We start from the raw sequence: 21,251 nt of genomic DNA on the forward strand, positions 1-21,251 counted from the left end.
CTTCAAATACATTTCGAATTCAATGGTATCTGAAATATATATGCTTTGACTTGGAATGAAACATTTGTTGGGAAATCATTGGGGGGCGACATCATATGCGCAGCGGAAGAACAAGAAAACAAAAATCCCCAATTCCCAAAAAGATGTTCGTCATCGTGCGAAGATTGGTGCGCAAAAAATCCGCAAAACACAAAACTGCGTATAGAGATTGTGTTACCTAGGGAGATCGTATATCCCTGTGTTCTTGCAGATCCTTAGGAGAGGGTGAAGGAGGTCAAGCGTCCTCCTCTCTAGCGGTGATCCACACAGCAGGGTTGCGACGACGCTCCTCAAAACTCCAAGCCTACTCTAAGGTGGAGAGGGAGAGGAGAATAGGAAAGGCAAGCAAAGACTCTAGCCTATGAGGCTATGAATCCCTCCTATTTATAGAGATCCCGTGTCAAACCCTAATGGGTCCTTCCTTAGTGGGTATTGGATCTGCATCCAATAAGACAAGGGCTCTATCGGATATCTCATATCCGAACCTCTACTCATCGCAATGCCTACCATATGTGTGTGACCCTCTAGGCCCAATATCGAGCTGGCCGTGAGTCATACCTGTCAGAACTCCTTCTAACTCAGTGAATTATTATCTCTGTAATAATTCACTCGACTCATCGACTACGGACGTACTAGGCCACTACGCCGTAGTCCCGAGACGATACAGGGGAATCCAATCCATTGGACCTGTCTATCCTCAGTTACCATGTACCTATAGTCCCTCATCCATCTAATATCCCAGAGACCGTATATCGAGCATGGTGCTGTCAGACCCATACGGTTTCTACTCGAGTCTCGCTCTAATCGGATTCTCCCGGAGAACTCTTTCTCTCTCAACCCGAATGACCCTAGCCAGGGATTTGTCTGAGCAAGAACACATAGGATATTCCTCTCATGACGCCGAGAGTGGATGATCCTCTATTGACACTCAATAGCCCTCGTAAGGTCGACTACCACTCCCAATGACCAGCTGTACTAGATCTGGGGACAGCCAAACCTATAAGTCTGGTATCAAAGAGTGGAGCACTCATACAGGACATCCTTGGTGTCTCAAGTCTAAGGACCAGATACACCACTAGGACTACGGAATCACTGTCTGACAATAAGGCATCATCAACCATCCAGCATTCCGTAAGCGGATCAATCAGTGAACTCATTCTCCAATGAGCACCTGTACTGTACCCCTAGTGTCCCTACACGAGCAGCTATGAGACCAGCTGCATCCATCATATGGACGGGTATACAGCACACCAGTCTATCCGGTTATCACGATGTCCCTCTCGAGTAACCTATGACTGGGATTATTTAGGATATGTGTTTAAAGGTGAATCGATCTCATTATCGTGATCTCATCACGATCCGATTCCCATTGCACAAATCCAAGGACATCACAATATATATGCATTTATGCAATAGTTATAAAGTGATATACGCCAAAATATAATAAGCAAAAAGATTCTGTATCAAGTCACACGTGTCATCACTCACGTGATTGGCTTGCTGGGCACCTATGACTAGCAACATTGGGTTCTTACATAAATGAATGACACTCTAGCTGTCACAATGCACTACATAATTTTCCTATTTCAGCCCCAATTATTGTAAAAATTCTTTCATCCATAACATTTCTTTGCATACCTCTATAGCAGCAATATATTCTGCTTTTGTGGTGGAGAGAGCAATACACCTTTGCAACCTAGATTGTCATGACATAGCTTCCCCTACAAAAGTAAGTACATAACCTGAAGTAGACTTCCTCATATCTATATCTCTTGCCATATCAGCAACTGTGTAACCTGTCAACACATGTCGTCCACCTCCAAAGCTTAAACAAACCTTAGAGCTCCCTCTGAGATATCTCAAACTCCACTTCACTATTTCCCAATGCTTTTTGCCTGGATTTGCAAGAAATCTACTAGTAACACCAACTGCATATGCGATGTTTGGCCTCGTACATAGCATTACATACATTAAACTTTCAACTGCTGAAGCATAAGGAACCTTTTGCATTTTCTCCTTCTCCTCATCACTTGACGGACTCTGTTCTGAGCACAACTTGAAGTGATATATAAGAGGAGAACCAACTGGTTTTGCATTGCTCATACTGAATCTTTCCAATACCTTCTCGATGTATTTCTCCTGTGACAACCAAATCTTCTTATTTTTCCTATCACGGGAAATCTGCATATCCAGTATTTGCTTTGCTGGCTCCATGTCCTTCACTGCAAAAGACTCACTCAGCTCCTTCTTCAATCTGTCAATTTTAGACATATCTTTCCCAAGAATAAGCATATCATCAACATAAAGTAAAAGAATAATAAAATCCTCACCAAACCATTTGATGTACACACAATAATCTGAAGTCATTTTTTTGTATCCATTTTCTGTCATAAATGAATTAAACTTTCTATACCACTGTCTTGGAGCTTGCTTTAGCCCATACAAGTTCTTCTTCAATTTGCAGACAAAGTTCTCTTTACCTTTGACTTTGAAGCCTTCTGGTTGCTCCATATAAATTTCCTCCTCCAAATCCCCATGAAGGAAAGTTGTCTTCACGTCTAAATGTTCAACCTCCAAGTCCTGGCTAGCAGCAATACCAAGAGCAACATGAATAGAAGACAATTTAACAACAGGAGAAAAAATCTCTTCAAAGTCAATACCTTTATTTTGACCAAAGCCTTTCACAACCAATCTAGCTTTATACTTTGGTTGAGAACAATATTCTTGAGTCTTCAACCTGAAAACTCACTTGTTCTTCAAGGCCTTCATTCTATTTGGTAGTAGCACCAAATCATAAGTGTGGTTCTTCTGAAGAGCATCCATCTCTTCCTGCATAGCAACTAATCACTTCTCTTTTTGCTCACTTTCAATTGCTTCCTAGTAATTCTCCTAGTAATTCTCCGATTCACCTGCATTAGTAAGCATCACATACTCATCTGTAGAGTACCTTCTGGAAGGTTGACGTTGTCTAGAATATCTTCTCAACTGAGGCTCTGCGGGAAGTTGCTCTTCAACTTCTTATTGCTCAACATGTCCTGCAGGTAGATCAACATCAGGCTCTACACTATTTTTCTGCACATCTCCCTCATTACCCTGATATACTGGAGGAGTAATTGGGTCACAATTTGCTAATCCTCCTGTAGAAGTATTGGTTGATGCATTCTTCTTCAAATCTTCAAAAGTTTGATCCTCAAAGAAGACTACATCTCTGCTTCTAAACACCTTCTGCTTTTCTGGATCCCAAAGCCTGTAACCAAAATAATCATGTGAATAGCCAAGAAAAATATATTTTTTAGACTTAACATCCAGCTTGGACCTCTCATTGTCTGGAATATGTGCAAATGCATAACAACCAAACACTCTCAAATGTCTATAGGAAACATCTTTCCCTGACCATACATGCTCTACAACATCACCATCTAGGGCTGTACATGGTGATAAGTTGATCACATCAACTACAGTCCTCAAAGCCTCATACCAAAACCTTTTAGGTAGCTTAGCCTGTGAAAGCATACATTTGATCTTTTTCATGATGGTGCGGTTCATCCTCTCTGCAATTGCATTATGCTGAGGTGTACCAGGAACTATCATCTCTTGTTAGATCCCATGTGACCTACAATAATCATTAAATAATCCTGTATACTCACCACCATTATCTGATCTTATGCATTTCGGTTGCCTTTCTATCTCCCTTTCAACCCTGGTATGAAACTCTTTGAAGACATTAATAACCTGATATTTGGTCTTCAAAGTATAGGCTCAAACGTTTCTAGAAAAATCATCTATAAAAGTGACAAAATAAAGTGCACCACTTATACCAAAAACATCAACAGATCCACCAAGAGTTTTTGTCCTCAAATGACCACATACATCTGTATAAACACGGTCTAAGGCATCTATTTTTCTAGATAAAGCAGGACTAGCAAATGAAACTCTATGTTGTTTACCTGCTAAATAATCAATACAAGGGTTCAGATGTATACCTCTGAGGTCTGGTAATATCTCTCTCTTGGAAAGAGCTTGTAGCCCCTTCTCGCTCATGTGTCCCAGTCGCTTATGCCACAACTCCATGCTGAAGTCTTTTTCTGTAGCATTTAACTGCTCACCATAAGCTTTAGCCTGCAACCTGCATAAAGTATGGCATTTCTTTCCATTAGCTATAACAAGAGAACCCTTACTGAGCTTTCATTGCCCTCTATGAAATCTGCTATCATAGTCTTCATCATCTAGCCTTCCAACTGAAATTAAATTTAGCCTCAAGTCAACCACATACCTCACATCCTTAAGCACCAACTTACAGTCAATGTTGGTCTTTAAATGGATATCACCCATGCCTATGATGTCTGCTGTGTCATAGTTGCCCATCTTGACAACACTAAAATTTCCAGACCTGTATGTAGCAAAAAACTCTCTCTGTGGTGTAGCATAATAAGAAGCACCTATGTCAATCACCCACTCAAGATCCTGACATACACAAGAAAAAATATCATTAGAAGGAGACAAAATCAAATAATCATCACCCTGCACTGTAGCTGTGATATTATCTTTTGACTCTATAAACTCCACTTCTTTTCCCTTTTTCTTGCTCTTCTTAGGTTGCTTACATTGATTCTTGTAATGTCCTTTCTCACTATAGTTATAGCAAACAATATCTTTTCTTGATCTTGACTTGCTCCTACTCATGCGTGAATTGCTTCTAGACTTTGACCTTCCTCTGTTCTTTAAAATAAGTGCTTGTGAATCATTCTGAGATGTTGCTGAACTCTTTCTTCTCAACTCCTCATTCAACAAACTGCTTGTTACTTAACTCATAGTGATAACACCATCTGGCGCAGAATTACTGAGGGAAACCACTAGTGTCTCCCAACTTTCTAGTAATGAACTAAGAAATAACAATGCCTGTAACTCATCATCAAGAGACATTTTCAAGGATAACTAGTTAGTAATACTTTGCATTTCATTCAAATGCTCAGCAATAGAAGCACCCTCTCTATATTTTAGGTTCACAAGTTTTCTGATCAAAAAGGCTTTATTGCTAGCTGTTTTTCTTTCATAGTGACTTTCTAACTTTTTCTAAAGAGAATATGTAGAAATTTCATTAGAAACATAGTGAAAGACACTATCATCAAGCCACTGTCGAATAAACCCAATTGTTTTTCGATCTAACCTCTTCCACTCATCATATGTCATAGTTGTGGGTTTTGCACTATCCCCCTACAAAGGTTCATACAAATCTTTGCAATACAAAAGATCTTTCATTCTTGGTTTTCATATCATCCAATTGTTTCCATTTAAACTAATCATGCGAGAAACATTACTGGCCTTCATATTCAAATACAAAAATTAAATCACCAAAACCCTTGCTCTGATACCAATTGATGGGGATATAAAGCGGAATAACCTTTGTATATGAACAAATACTAGTAGGCCATGATATGCAGCGGAATTAAATGAAATTACAATCAAATAGAATACCAAGATATACGTGAAAAATCCCTCCAATGTGAAGGGTAAAAACCACGGGACAAACTAGAGATAATCAACTATGAGAATAATGAATATACAAATCTCAATCTCTTGCCCTAAACCCTAGCAACAATCACAAGAGAATAATTGGGATACAAGGATCACGTCACTGTCCACGATATCTAAAGCCTCCCCAAGTAATCACAGCAAGAGTCTACTGTAGATTTGATCTAACCTGAGATGAGAACACTGCTAGATGATTGAGAACAGTCTCTCTGCGTTGTCCTTGTTTTCTTCCCTTTCTTTCTCTTATTTTTCTGTCTTTTTCTTCTCCTCTTTGCTACTATGAAGATTACCATGTTGCTGTCCTTTTCTGCCCAAAAACGTAGCTACCTTCTTGTCAAAACGTAGCCAGCACCCCACCTTATATTAATCTAGAGTTAGATTAAGAAGGAGTGTGGACTTAGGACTGATAAAACTTACACGGGCTGAATATGGGCTGTAGCCCTACAACTCACACACATGATCTTCATATTGTGATTAATGGCCAATTCATATGCACACATCAATGGAGAAACCAGTATAAAATTCCTTTCACTCTTTTTTATTTCTTTTTTTTCCCTACTCTTGCCTCATATTAAATTTCTAACATTGTTTTCATTGGAAAGGTTTTCAAGAACTACCAAGGCACTTAATGCGATTGCCTCAGTTTCTAAACAGTGATGTTCCTCATTCCTTATAGTGAGCATCAAGTGCAGTTTGTCTAAAGCTTTTAATATGTATATCCTACCTGTTCTACCTTTTATCACCATGTACATGAGATGAAAACTGCAGCCACACAAGAAGAAGCACTTTGCATTGTCTAGATCAGAGTATACAAACAACCTCAGTTGATTTAATGGACGGCACTAAAAAAGATAATCTCCTAAACATGAATAATTCCAGTTTTTGAAGTGCAACAAACACTCAAAAGCATGAACTTTGTGCTGGTTTTATGCTCTTGCCAATCCCTTCTTGTTATGTCAATTAGGGTTTGGGCAACTGTTTCTCAGATGTAATTGCAAAGGTCTTGATTTTATTCATTTCAACTATGTGGCGATCAGACTAGTTGATAGATTTTAGCTCTTTGTTCTTTAGGGTTTGAGCTCTTTGATATTCAATTTCAAACATATATATATATATATATATATATATATATATATATATATATATATATATATATTACTGTTTTCTAATCATATCATCGGTTGCTTGATTCCAAACATCTTTGTCTAAATTTTCACCTATCAGAAAGCATAGAATTATATTTTCTATCATACTGAATAGTTAATCAAGGACATGGATACCAAATCCGTGATCAAATAATTAGAATTCATTAAAAAGTCCTCATCAATCAGAAGACCCTTACCTTCTTACACTTTCCTCCAAATTGCAGATGATATGACTTGAAGAACAATAGTCTAAGAACATGTGGTTGAGAACATAAAATTCCCTCTGAGTCATCTCAAGGGGCACAAAAATGAATCATGAACAACTCGTGGGAGCATCAGATTCATGACCATAGATTAGAAAGTTAAAGAAGCACAGGTGCTTGGTGATCCTCATGCACTAATCATGTCCAGCACTAAGGAAATACCCCCCCCAACCACCCGACGCAGCACACCAACTTCTAAAGCTCCAATCCAACTTACAATGTGGAACTCCTACTTCACAATAAATGTAGTTTAAGTTTGGCTAACCCAGTCTACCAAAACCTGCACTACATATTAAATGGCAGCCCATTTGTCCCCTCACATGAAGCCTCCTTTCTCTCCAAGACGAACACTTGAGGAGGTTCGTTCACAGCAAAAGGCTCTATTCCGCTTGTGCAATGACACCTGGCCAATGGCTTGATCTACTTACCTTCCCAACTTAAGATTGCAAGTGTGCATCATCAGATCCTGGATCCAGGTGTACGAGGTTAACTATTCCCTCCATGGGTACTTCTAGGAAGGAAATAGTTGGGGGACCTCAATGTGGCGTTTCATTCATCAAACAACACAAAGTATTTACCATGTTACCTTGGGCTCTCTCTCTCTCTCTCTCTCTCTCTCTCTCTCTGAGAATACACTCCATGGAGAAAATTCAAGACTTCTGATTTCCTCCCTCCAAGAAAAGAACTCGGGAATTTTGTCTTTGTCTATCATTTTCTTCTTATTTTTTATTTTCTTTCATACATTTTGTTTTTTGTTTTTTTTCTTTTTGGATTGCATTATTTCTCTGTCTTATTTTATTTTTATATGTGATTTTACATATTATTTTTAATTTAAATATTTTTTTCCTTTCCAAGGTTGGAATCATAATGCAACAAATTTGACCATCGTTTTTATTCTTCTTCTTTTTCTTTTTTGCTGGGTTATAGTATTACTCCAGCCAGCTGAAGATTCCATACTTGATTAAAGCAAGATGGAATTGGGCCAGGGCTTCTGTTGGACTCTCATTGTCTCAAGGTGGAGAGACTCAAGAGAGCACCAAATATGATGCATGAAGAACGAAGACATTGTACAAAGTCAGTCACACTTTATTAGCACAATCCGATTCAATCGATTCATTAACATATTGATTAACCATATTAAGATGAAAATATATTATCGATTCATCAAATCATCAATCAGTTCATGAGCAGGACAAGTGCTGGCAGGATGTGGAAAGCGCAGTGCAGAGGACAACTGTTGCATGCAGATAAGTTAGGGGAGACGATCGCAACATTAATTGCCACACAAATAAGTTGATTGAAAGTGTGAATGATGCAGATGAGGGACGGACGCTAATGCATGGCAATGATGTAGAGTCTTCAAGCTCTGGTGTCCATCATCATCATGCCTTAGGAAACCTCAAATCGTAAATGTGACCGATCGATGAGGTACTTGAATTTGAATCGATCTCAAACCATTGCCAAAGATCATTTTGAATCATCTTAATTTATCTTTTAAATCCGACATAAGAAAGATTAAATCGGAGCGTTACAGTGATTCTGAATTTTAATATTTTGTCAAAGATCAATATAATCATGAGATTAGCTCAACGAAGACTACACATAATTATATATTTATAGTCTTATCTATCAAATGTCGCGGAAGGACTTATCCATGGGGAAAATCTACGTGGCCCATATTGGATGACATGGTAAGTATGTTCTTATGTTACTCATGTAAATGTCGCAGCTGGATATATAGTAGTAGTATGTGGAGGTCCTGTGGCCGAACTTTAATAGTGTGTGTGTACTAACTATGGTGTATGCTTTTAGATTTGTGTCATTGTCTCCCCTATTCCAACCTTATCTTTGTCCCAAGGTAAGGTAAATTGCATGAGAGAAGGCAGCCTCGTTAGAATCCATTTCCTTGTTCCCATAGAATACGAATCAAGTGGTCCATCTCCATGATGCCTCTCCAAAATCCTCAACCTGGAACAATATTTTGCAAGACTAGGCAGGCTTCTTAGGCTCCACAATTATATTTCTTTTTTACATGGCCAAATAGTTCCCACCGAGACAAACGAATCTGGTTTCTTTTCAGATAATTTTTCCGAGAATATATATATATATATATATATATATATATATATATATATATATGGATGATTTAAAAAATATAGGTTTTTTTTTCTGAGAGTAATTTTTATTCTTAAATTTTTCTAATATATTTTGTCTAATATATGAGATATTTTAATTACTCATATTTTTTTGTCTTTTTTTCTATGAACCTATCCATAGGATTAATCGATTCAGTTACAATATTTTTATACTGTGTTACAGTATTTTTAATAATATTAAAAATATATTGTAATACAGTTAAAAAATATTATGTTATAATAGTTATGTTATAACTGGATCGATTCATCACTGATTCAAAGAGAAAAAAAAATTGATTGATTGTAAAATCAGAACTATTTCAAGTATTGAGAAAAAAATTGTTAAAAATTTCTGAAAATAAAATATATTTTTCACAAGAATTCACCTCGTATAAATATAAATATCATATATATATATATATATATATATACATCAAAATCACTGATTACCCTCATTGGGCCGGGCCGATTGAGGCGCGTGAACTGGTCGGGTCACCGGACGCGGGAACGCTACCCCATGTTTTACCCGCGCGCCGCCACTTGCGAACGCTGATCGGTATCCTCACCCGACCTTTTGATTTCCCCTAAAACTCGAACTATTGACCAGTGGAATGGGACAAATATCACCGCCCCGCACTCGTGCAGCCATCAGCCACTCAACCAGTGGCAAATAGCCACGTCAGAAGATTGTCCTCCCTTGTGAAATGACCGAAATTTCCTCCTATTAAGCTCAGATAACTTTTTGATTATAAGCATATTTTGGGGGTTTCTACGTAATTTGATATGGAGTAAATATAAATATTAGAATAGATAGGGAAAGATGTATAAAGCCTCGAACACTTTCAGTGGAATCTACCTGACTCCATATAAATATAGTCTTCTCTTATTTACTCTCCCAGTTAAGTTCTCAGATTCTCTTGTCCACATATATGTAAGGAGAAGAGAAGCTCTCTTTTCTCTTCAATTTGGACCTGTTTGCTTCTTTTGGTTCCAAGGAGAAGCCTGGCTTTGGGGAAGATGGGGAGTTATCCAGAGGAGGAGGTGGATGATGATGAGTTTGCGAAGCTCATTAGGAGGATGAACCCCCCAAGGTGATATGAGTTTGATTACCCCCTTTGTTTCTCTCTTTTTTTTTTTTTCCTTTTGCTTTGGTTTTACTTGCCATAGTTGTTTGATTTGGGGGCTTGTCGTGGGGGTACGTGGGTTATTTCAAGGATCGAATTGGAGTTTGCTTTGAGAAGGGATGAACAGATGTGATCATTTCTCTTCTGATTCAGTGGGTTGCTTTGAGTTTTGATTCCGGGGCTATGGAGTGGAATGGTTTGGAGTTTGTCTTCAATTAGGACCGGAAACTTTATACCTCTCCCCTGTGTTTCTGTTCTCTTCTTCCTTCTATGAACGTACACGAATGTTTTATTTGTTTCCATCCTTTCTTAGGTGTGCTCGATGTTTGAATGGATTGGTTTCCTTGGGTTTTGTTGTCAGCTAGCCTTTGCAACTACAGCTCTCTTTTTCTCTATACTTCAATTTTCTGATTTAGTTATCACTTCATTTTAGCATGCGTTGTTTGAATCTATTGGCTTCTTTCAAGAATCTGCTTGTCGTCTAGATATGTTGCAATAGATTGAATTACTTGGTGTAAATTGTTTGAGTAATCCACTTTTACCTTTGCTCGAGTTCTTACTGTTTCTTGGGTATTCTGTTCTTCGAAACATATTGTGATTGGAAGGAATCCCTCTTCTGAGGCTTTTGCCTCCATCATTTTAAGCATGGAACCTTCAAAACTACATGTACCTTATTGTTGTTTGTGTCTATTCTTTTGCCTTGCTTACCTTTCTTTGAAACTTTTAACCACATGAGGAATCACTTTTCCTTCGAAAGCTCATCTGTGACATCTTTGGTTCTGGAATGCAGGGTTGTGATAGATAATGACTCTCATCACGATGCCACAGTTATTAGAGTAAGTCTGACCATTCTTGAGAGATTGAAGCTTAATCACTATCTGTGGTGATAGATATTATTGTTTGTGCAGTAGTATCTCTTAAATACTGTGTTTGTTCATTGTTTTAGGTGGATAGTGTTAACAAGCATGGGATTCTACTCGAAGTAGTTCAAGTCCTTACTGACCTGGACCTTGTCATCAGCAAGGCCTACATCTCTTCTGATGGGAGTTGGTTCATGGATGGTATGCACTCCAAATTTCAATCAGATCAAAGTAACTTGAAAGGAATCATATTTAGTTCTTGTTCATATTTCTGTGCTGAATTTTTCGTACCCGGTGTTTTCAGTGTTTAACGTGACCGACCTAGATGGAAATAAAGTGTGGAACAAAGAGATTATTTCCTATATAACAAAGGTACTTGTCATTAGTCCTTATTCTAGTTGTTAACATGTCATTTCCATTATTTTTAGTGGAACTGAGTTCTCTCTGAATGGAGGGCTTCCTTTTATTCTTCTGAACGTTTATCTGTATCAATTTGAATCATCTAAGCTTTTGAGTTTCAGATAGGATGTTGTCACAAGTACAGATTACATTCATGGCATCAAATGTATTTATTTTATGATGGTTTGTTTACATTTGTGCAGTCCTTGGAATCAGATGCTTGCTTCTTTCCCAAACTACGGAGTTCAGTAGGTATAACACCTTCAAAAGAGCAAACATTGATCGAAGTAACAGGTTCCGACCGGCCTGGCTTACTGTCTGAAATATGTGCTGTGCTTGCAACCCAGTTGTGTCATGTGGACAAAGCAGAGCTATGGACACACAACACCAGAGTTGCAGCTGTGCTTCATGTTACAGACGAGTCCACCGGGGGTGCAATAGAGGACCCCGAAAGGCTCTCCGCAATCAAGAAGCTCCTATGCAATGTACTTAAAGGTTATAATGATTCGAGGACAGGTAAGATGACCGTATCGATGGGGCTTACCCACGTTGATAGGAGGTTGCATCAATTGATGTTTGATGATAGGGACTACGAGAGGGTTGGCATGAAAGCAGAGGTAAATGATAAATCTGCACCCCAAGTGACTGTGACGGATTGTTTGGAGAAGGATTATACTGTGGTCATTTTGAGGTCTAAGGACCGGCCTAAGCTTCTTTTTGATACTATCTGTACACTCACAGACATGCAGTATGTTGTGTTTCATGGAACCGTCAGCTCAGGGAAGGAAGGAGCTTATCAAGTAAATGTCAATCTAAATTACCATCACTACTGGTTTTTATGAAATCTACATTGTATGCCACTCTTGATCTTTCACTATTGTTAATCTTCAGGAATACTATATAAGACATGTCGATGGCCTTCCCATAAGCTCAGAAGGCGAGCGACAGCGTCTGATCCAGTGCCTTGAGGCAGCTATAGAGAGAAGAGCCTCAGAAGTAATATTTAGTCTCAAAAACTGTGATGGTTGTTCATTCTATTGCATTTGGTTACTTACATTGTCTTTGGTCATGCACAGGGTCTGGAATTGGAACTGAGGACAGAGGATAGATTCGGTTTTCTCTCAGAAATCACTAGAATATTCCGAGAAAATGGCTTAACCATCAGGAGAGCAGAGATTTCAACCGAGGAAGGCAAAGTAGTAGACACCTTCTATCTTTCTGAGATGTCAGGCAACCCTATAGATGCCAAGACAATCGATTCGATACGCAGACAGATCGGGCAGACAGTCCTAAGGGTGAAGCAGAACCCTCTACTCCCATCAAAGCCGCCCGACGTGGGCAGCACCGTCAGTCTCATCTTCGGTAATCTCTTCAGGGCCTCATTTCAAAACCTTCGATCGACCTGATCCTCTACTCATGAACTCTGATTCCTACTCATGGAAGAAGATAAGCATCCAATGGTGATAATACCAAAAGGTTAGCCTGATACATTGAGAATAATGATGCAGCAGCCCCACTAGTTTCAGTTCCCCTCTTGTGCACACGATGGATCAGGATTAGAATTATATTGAAACTGATAAAAAGATGCCGTGGTAGTCCTAAATTGTAGAATCGCTCAGCTGTAAATACACATTATTTGAGCTGTAGACAGATGTACATAAATTACATGCTTTTACTTCCTGATGATTCTAAGAAGTCCAAATTTTCACTTTAAATGGACATGATTATTATGGCTCTGTTCTATCGATAAAAATTGCTAGAATTTTAACTTGGTGGTTTAGTTATTGTCTTTATATCAGAATTTAATATAGTAAAATAACATTTTCCAATAACCTTTTTGAAGCATGATAAAATGGAACTTTTTCCTCCATTATTTCTGCCCATGGCTTCTGCAGAAGGGTAGACTTTGTTCCTCTCTCAGTTCCTTCCATCCATGCTAGCTAGCTTTTTGGTTCCAAAATTACAAGCATCTCCAAACACATCAAAAATAGATGCTGAAAGATTTATTTTCTTACGTCGAAGGTTCAAATCTAAGCTCAAAAGAGCCTTACACTGGATAAAACAAAAAACATAATTCCAGCCGAGTTCTCTTTCTTTTTCTTCTGTGAATGAGAAGTACGGGATTTTGAAGTACTCTTTCTAAAGAACTCAAAGATCGCCATAATTGACTCCTCCCACAGCTTCCAGTCGGCTCATCTCGGCCCTACTCCCCACCAACCGAAGCTTCGTCACCTCACACCATAGCCACCCTTCACTGACGAGAATAAACCTGGCATGGTGCTTGATGGAACGCGTTCATCGAGGTTGAAGTCAGAAGTTGACGAGTCAATGGTCACGTCGAAGTATCGTTTAACCATCTAAAGCAGCAAGAGTCTTCAACGAGTAGACCATCTGTTGTAGAAGAGTCTGGCGCAGAGCAGGAAGCGATAACAGTTCCATGAATCTATAATGATATATTTATCATCTGAAGCATGAAGCGACCAAAGAGGTGCTTAACATAACTCAGAGAGAACTCTTTAGTCGATGAATGTTTCTTTCCCCTGTCTTGACAGTAGATGGATCTCAGACTCTTTACACGACCTCAACATACTAGCCTGTATGCCTTCGTGGGCAACAGTATCCTCTTATCCATCATCAAACATCGTTTCATCGAGAGAAGTATTTATGTACAACTAAGTGGATGTTACTCGATTCCAATTCATAAAGTGTCTATATCTTATATCGTGTGCAGCACAACTCCTATTGAACTGAACAAAATCGATCGGGCTTTACTTTTACTAAAGTCGAATTAATTTGGCTCAATTATCACTGAATTGGACTCGATTGACTCTGAACCGGTCCAATTTAGCTCAATTGTCACGGAAACCGACTGAATTGGACTCAATTGTCGCTGAACCGGACTCTAGTTACCCCTGAGCCGACAACATCTGGGCTCAATTCCGGTTGAACCGCAGAAGAGAAGTCTGGACCGGCATGATTGGGCTCGGCTTGAATTGGACAAACCATTAGACCACGCTGAGCCGGACGCGCCAGGACGCATCACGCTCTGTCCCATGAGCCGCCGCTGGTCCAGGTTCCAACGGATCAGATCGAGCGAAACACGAACTGGGTCAAGACACCGGTCCGGCTAATTGGATCCGCTCGGCTGGACCCGACTCTCTGTGGCCCGAGTCTGAACTGGGCCAGCGCCCACACCGGTCCGAGTGCATACAAGGCTGGACCAAACCGGCCCGCCACTTTTTTTATTTTTTATTCTTTTCAAATTGTATATTTAATTCAAATAATTAAAAAAATCTATACAAAAATTTGACATCAAGAAACTTAAAATAATTAATAGAAATTCACACATCATCTTGCACATAATTTAATGGGCTCTTTGAACTATAAAGACCAAACAATTTGATAAGATCAACAGTGTTTAAATCCAATTAAATAGTGTTATATTCTTATCCAACCAACAAAAATATATTCTTTCTAAAATGTATGTCATACATAATTTAGCTAGCTTGATCTTCCACTAATCAAGTTCAAAGCCTGTTAAAGGCAGAAATCGGAAAAGGATCAGAGATTACCAATCACCTAGTTCTTGTCCAAACTCCGGGTGACGTGGTTCGAGGCCCTGATTCAGAATACCACCTTCAGCCATCTCATGTACCGGTGCAGAGCCCTCTTCGCTGGCAATAAATGCTTGTCAGAATCGAGGACATGTTACTTGAGTGCATTCGATTATTTAAATCGACCAAATCTTATCAAAATTAGGTCAAGCATACTCGATCAGGTCAACCGAGTTAGGTGAATTAGATCGTGAGTAGATCGTGTCATACTCGACTGGATTCTCAGAGTCTCAAGATCTCGTCAGGCATATGAACTCCATAGAGACACGATAATAACAGGAGTGAAGATATCATAACGTTATTAGGAGGCCAACTTCACCAACCCATGAGCAAGAAAAAGAGATGCAGCAAATGTCTTATGTTTTGTTGCAAGCTAGTAGCCAACCCCAACCATATGAGCCCATAGTGTGTGATAGATTTGGCTCAAAAGATGCCGACACAGACTGTCTTTCCTTAGATTAGGTTTTGAGCTCAAAACTTGCTTCAACAACATATCCTTTCATTCTTTTTAGCTGACCAATTCTGTTAGAGATTGGCTGGATCATCTTCCCTGCTCCCTATATAAACTGGGGGGCCATTTGCTTTCTGGTTTCTCAGACTTACCAGCGGTTTCCTCAGACATCAAAATGGTGAGATTCTATCTGGTTTTCTTCGAGATTTAGATAGAGTTTTGACATGCAGGTTGTGTGTTTGGTGTGCAGATTGCAGATCTCAGGGAGAAGTTTGAGCTTACTGTGAGGCAAGGGGAACCGACGCTTGTTCCTCCGGCAGAAGAGACAGAGAAGGGGTTCTACTTCCTCACCAACCTCGACCAGAACATTGCAGTCATAGTTCAGACCATATACTGCTTCAAGTCGGAGGAGAAGGGGAATGAGATGGCGGCAGAAGTGATCAAGGAGGCGCTGGCGCAGGTCCTCGTTCGCTACTACCCGCTCGCCGGCCGACTGACGATCAGCAACGAGGGGAAGCTCATCGTGGATTGCACCAGGGAAGGCGCGGTGTTCGTCGAGGCTGAAGCAGACTGCAAGATGGAAGATGTTGGGGACATCACAAAGCCTGATCCCGACACGCTTGGGAAGCTTGTTTATAGCGTCCCTGGTGCTAAGAACATACTGGAGATGCCTCTACTGGTAGCTCAGGTCTGAGACTTGCTCTGTTACGCTCCGGCTTAAGACTGATGTCTTACATTCTCATTTCTCTCTCTCTCTCTCTCTCTCTCTCTCTCTCTCTCTCTCTCTCTCTCTCTCTCTCTCTCTCTCTGCAGGTTACTAAGTTCAGTTGCGGGGGATTCATCCTTGGGCTAGCCATGAACCACTGTATGTTCGACGGGCTTGGTGCAATGGAGTTTGTGAACTCATGGGGGGAAACGGCACGAGGCCTACCGATATCGGTGCCGCCGTTCATCGACCGCAGTGTTCTGAGATCACGTGATCCTCCTGTCATCAACTTTCCCCACCGTGAATTCTCTGAGATCGAAGACGTCTCTGATGCCACAACCTTGTACCAAGAAGAAATGCTGTACCGATCCTTCTGCTTCGACACCGAGAAGCTGGAGCGCGTCAAGAAAAAGGCCATGGCGGACGGGACGCTCGACGGGTGCACCACGTTCGAAGCTCTCTCCGGGCTCGTCTGGCGAGCCCGGACGGAGGCGTTGAAGCTGCAGCCCGGGCAGAAGACGAAGCTCCTCTTCGCCGTCGACGGCAGGTCCCGATTCGACCCCCCGCTGCCGAAGGGCTACTTCGGCAATGGCATCGTCCTCACCAATTCGCTGTGCACAGCAGGAGAGCTCCTGGGCCGCCCACTGTCCTTTGCTGTTGGACTGGTCCAGGACGCAGTGAGGATGGTCACCGACGAGTACATGCGGTCGGCGATGGATTACTTCGAGGCGACAAGGGCTCGGCCTTCTCTGACTGCTACTCTTCTGATCACGACTTGGTCGAGGCTGTCCTTCCACATCACGGACTTCGGGTGGGGGGAGCCAGTTCAATCTGGGCCTGTGACTCTACCTGAGAAAGAGGTGATCTTGTTCCTATCCCATGGGAAGGAGAGTAAGAGCATTAATGTGCTTCTTGGGCTCCCAAGCTCAGCAATGGCAAGTTTCCAAAAGCTGATGGACATATAATATGGGGAAGATGAGCCTTTCCTTCAGTTTGAAGTCGCAGTTTGAGATTGATATTACTTGATTATACATTACATATCTGTATGATGGATTTGTTGTTGTAAGAACATGAAATAATGCGATAGGTTATAAATCGTTATTATGTTTGTTGAATCTGCAGCACTTGTTTCAGTCTTTCTCGTATTTATGACTCTCTCATGCATGATTGACAGCAAATAAATCAATTCGGGTTGAAGAAGACCAAGTAGCCGGAGAACTTTGAATTCCATTAGATTGACCAAGCAAGTAACTGGCTTTACTCGAGTCTTATGGGACTTTATATCCGTCGACAAAAGATCTACTTATAACTTCATACAACCCTAAGGTGTGGAACCCAAACTCAATATCGTATCAATAATAATAATAATAATAATAATATCTTATATAAGTATAATAAAATATAAAGATAGACTTTATAAGTTTTTAATAATTACGTAATAAAGTTTGTAATGATAATAAATCTTAGATAGGTACCGATATCACATGGATACTTATGGGTCGATGACTTTTGTATACTAATTATAACAACACCGGATCCAAAGGAACTTATACATACTTTTCGATCTCAAAAATCAAATAATCTATCCTAAAGGCAAAAAAAAAATTTATTTAGAGAGAGAAAAACTACTACTAAATCATTTTGTTAACGTCACAAACAAAGGATTACCTTCACCAGAAGATAAAGCACGGTATATGATACATGGAGATGATGAACCTTAGAAAAGAGCCTGAGAGTGCTTAGAGATGGTCGGAGACGATGAGCCTTGGAGGGCTGAGAAGACGATACCCGGTGCTGTAGCATTTGGCGAAGCTGCACGTGGGCGGGGCCATCATCTCCTGGTCCATCTCGCACAAGATCTTGTTGAACACGTCGACGTCGCATGGGAGCTGCAACGGGCCAGGGCTGGTGAAGCCGTACACCATCTCGGCCTCATCGAGGAGCATCCTGAAAAGAGGGTGGTTGACGCACTCCATCCTCACCACGAACCGCTCTTTGGTAGGCCCGACGTACACCGTGAAGCAGCCCTCAGGCGCCCGTTGCCTCCCGGTGGACTTGGAGCTGTCCCATGGCTTGCTCTTGGGCGTGGCCGCCGCAGCTGAGCTTCTCCGGTGCCCGAGGGAACGACATCGCTCGAATACCTTGACGATTATGCTCTTCTTCCCCTTCCTACTCCCTAGCCTTTCCATTTCAAAGCTTCTATCAGAACAAGCATCAAATTACCTGTTCATCTCTTTCAAGACAATCAAAGAACTACTTGTTATGCTTCAAAAGCCAAGCCATTTGCACCGCGAAGATGTAAATCATGTATCTCTTGGGAACTCAGAAGCGAGTATTTAGGGTCATTGCAAGGAGGAGAAAGAAAGAACTGCACTGCACTAGATGTATGCTTTCCTCTCTCTCTCTCTCTCTATCTCTCGTAGAGCTACACCATATCCACCCTCCTCATATACGCATGCCAAAGGCTTTGGGTCCGAAACATGGTTCCTTTTCAATGTGTAGTGGACTACGAAGTTTTCATGCCCTTATTAAATACTTGTCATAATGGCATGTAAAATATTAAAACGCAGGACACATCATATTAATTCATTTGTTAGCTTTTGAGGTGTCTTCGTGCAAAGCTTAATCGAATGTCTCTCGAGAAATAAAAAAGAGAAAATGTTAATAACGATTCCCTGCCAAGCCTTTAGAATAAAATGGAACTCCTTGATCCGAACAAAATAAACATAAACTAACAATGATGAGTCGCCTCTTAGTGCCTTGACTTAATTCAGGTCAGAGAAGTGTTTTAGAATTCTAATTTTCTTACTCCAAGTTTAATTCTCTGACCAAATAAGGATCAATATTTCTGCGTGTAATGGAGTAGGTTTTCTGCTTAGTAGGTTACGTTTCATTAAACGCAATTATTGTCATATGACAGCACGTAAGGAACATTATTTATTTATTAATTTATAAATCGAAAAGAGATCTGTTTACCAAACATTAGTCAATAAAAGCAGTTCAATTGCTTAGATGAGACTAGGTGATGATGAAGTGGACCTGTACACTAGTGATTCTTACATACAAATATGACCTATATTTTGGTTTCTACTATGTTTCTTAAACCCCAAATTATATATCAAATTTGATTTTATCATATTTTGTACATTAAATCAATCATTACTAAAACTTTGAAGTGTCCAAATAAATCTACATTAAGTGGCTAGTGGTTTACTTTTGTATATTTAGAGAAATTTATTTAGCTAAATTAGGTTCAGGCATCAGATAGCCTACATGACCATTAAACCAAATAGATAAACATTTTCAATTGACTACTTTATAATTGGAAGGTGAACTGTCATGGCTTCAATCTAGTACAACAATTTATTGACAATTTTGGAGTGGGTTTACAAAAGATATAAATAAATATTAAGCACAGATGAAACCTTCCCTTGAGATATATTAATTCTTTGTCCCCCGGATCAAGTGCAAGGTACGATGGACATAATAGAGGTTAAAATTGGTTTCATCAGCGGTTCAAAGTGTCGTCTTGCGACTGACCGGAATCTCAAGATCCTTCGTGTTTCTCGTGCGGCCTTGAAATGGAGCCGAGTTTCTTATGCGACGCGGACTAGATCCCGCATTGGTCGACATTTATGGGAGGCTTTGCTTGCACGTATGCAATTCGATCGCTTCTCGTCAGCATTTCAAATTTTGACTATTTCCCATGCAATATAAATTGGTGGGCGATTGGAATTCAAATGTGCACGCGTCGCTTTTTGATTGGCGTAGGGATTATTGGATCCGAAGTGAAAGGATGTTGATAATATCATGAACTAAAGAATTCATACTGCATTTTCTTTTACTTGCATCTCAGCATGAATGAAAGGATATATTTTTTTTCTCTTTTTAATGATGTAAAATAAGAGTTTATCATAAAACGTATTAAACAAACATGGCATTTAGGAACTTGAGTGAATAATTTCCTCTAAATTCCAAGAGGTTTAGGATATGTTCTCCTTATGGTTTTCTTTCCAAGGGAAGTTTTGATGTTATAAAAGGCATGGGGAAGTTATGATGTTATATGAAGGTATTGAAACAAAATATTCGAGACCTTATGATTGATCTATTACTTAATGTAAATATAATATTATATTTAGTTAATATTGGGATTTTTTTTTTTCGTTATTTAGGTTTGATTTTATATTCAAAACAAAATAATCATACTCAACTTGTTATAATATCTTATTTTCTATTAATGCTAATTCTAGCCATCAATCCAACTTATCAAGTTTAATCCAACTTGGTTTGCTTTTCAAACCAATTATCAAGTTCTAAACTTAAATAAAAGTTTCTCCGATCTCTTAGACATTAATAGAACTAAGTTCTTTCATCTTATGTCTTAATATATATTTGAGAGTTTATTTTAAGAATTATAATGGATTATATTTTATAAAAAAAAATATTTAAAAAATTATAATGAGTTATGTTAGGGAAAAATATCATTGACGTTTTGATTAATTCGACATGATCTAGATCCGAGTTATCTAAGATATCTTCAACATAAAAATGTCGAGCTTTTTATGTACCACCAACACGATGATCAAGATTGAAAAATATTTTCTAACTCAATCCCTCTAATGCTCAAGTTAGTAATATGAGGTATATGAATGTGAATAATCAAAAGAAATCAACTCATTCTTTATGTTAAATATGAGTTTTTATATTTAGTAGTAAAGGTAAAAATGAAGCATGCATTTGCAAATCATAAAAGATAAGAATGAAATATTTTGATTATCTTTTTATCATAAATGACCGTATAAAAACTTAAAGTATAATAAGAAAGTTCTTAATTATCTTTCTAGTAATAAATGGGAAGAAGAAAATTTATGATTGTGATCTTTAAAGTTTAAGAAGATAAAACTTAAGAAGAAAGTTTATGATTATCTTTTTAGTAATAAATGTCAAAAAGAAAATTTACGATGCTTGTTTACGTGTGGGTAT

At 39.3% G+C, this 21,251-nt stretch overlaps 3 protein-coding genes across 4 annotated transcripts; 2 read left to right on the forward strand and 1 right to left on the reverse strand.

Annotated features, from left to right (window-relative positions):
• The first annotated feature begins 9,988 nt into the window (after positions 1-9,988).
• LOC135627944 (ACT domain-containing protein ACR6-like) lies at positions 9,989-13,212 on the forward strand. 2 transcript variants are annotated; one of them, XM_065134412.1, is made up of 7 exons: positions 9,989-10,205; positions 11,029-11,074; positions 11,185-11,299; positions 11,403-11,470; positions 11,701-12,303; positions 12,389-12,493; positions 12,574-13,212. In XM_065134412.1, the coding sequence occupies exons 1-7, from the start codon at positions 10,132-10,134 to the stop codon at positions 12,901-12,903; spliced, it is 1,341 nt and encodes a 446-aa protein (XP_064990484.1). In that variant the 5' UTR covers positions 9,989-10,131; the 3' UTR covers positions 12,904-13,212. The 2 variants fall into 2 exon arrangements, with proteins under 2 accessions (XP_064990484.1, XP_064990485.1); XM_065134413.1 differs by having other exon boundaries at positions 9,992-10,205; positions 11,701-12,297.
• A 2,362-nt stretch (positions 13,213-15,574) lies between these two features.
• Positions 15,575-17,389, forward strand: LOC103971171 (omega-hydroxypalmitate O-feruloyl transferase). Its single transcript, XM_009385130.3, has 3 exons — positions 15,575-15,740; positions 15,813-16,250; positions 16,376-17,389. The coding sequence occupies exons 1-3, from the start codon at positions 15,738-15,740 to the stop codon at positions 17,231-17,233; spliced, it is 1,299 nt and encodes a 432-aa protein (XP_009383405.2). The 5' UTR covers positions 15,575-15,737; the 3' UTR covers positions 17,234-17,389.
• A 618-nt stretch (positions 17,390-18,007) lies between these two features.
• On the reverse strand, positions 18,008-18,457 carry LOC135626398 (protein SMALL AUXIN UP-REGULATED RNA 51-like). The gene has a single exon (XM_065131646.1). It carries the CDS (start codon positions 18,455-18,457, stop codon positions 18,008-18,010), a length of 450 nt encoding a protein of 149 aa, XP_064987718.1.
• Positions 18,458-21,251: the final 2,794 nt, after the last annotated feature.

Source organism: Musa acuminata, chromosome BXJ2-11 (assembly GCF_036884655.1).
Source record: "Musa acuminata AAA Group cultivar baxijiao chromosome BXJ2-11, Cavendish_Baxijiao_AAA, whole genome shotgun sequence".
NCBI classification, from domain to species: Eukaryota; Viridiplantae; Streptophyta; class Magnoliopsida; order Zingiberales; family Musaceae; genus Musa; species Musa acuminata.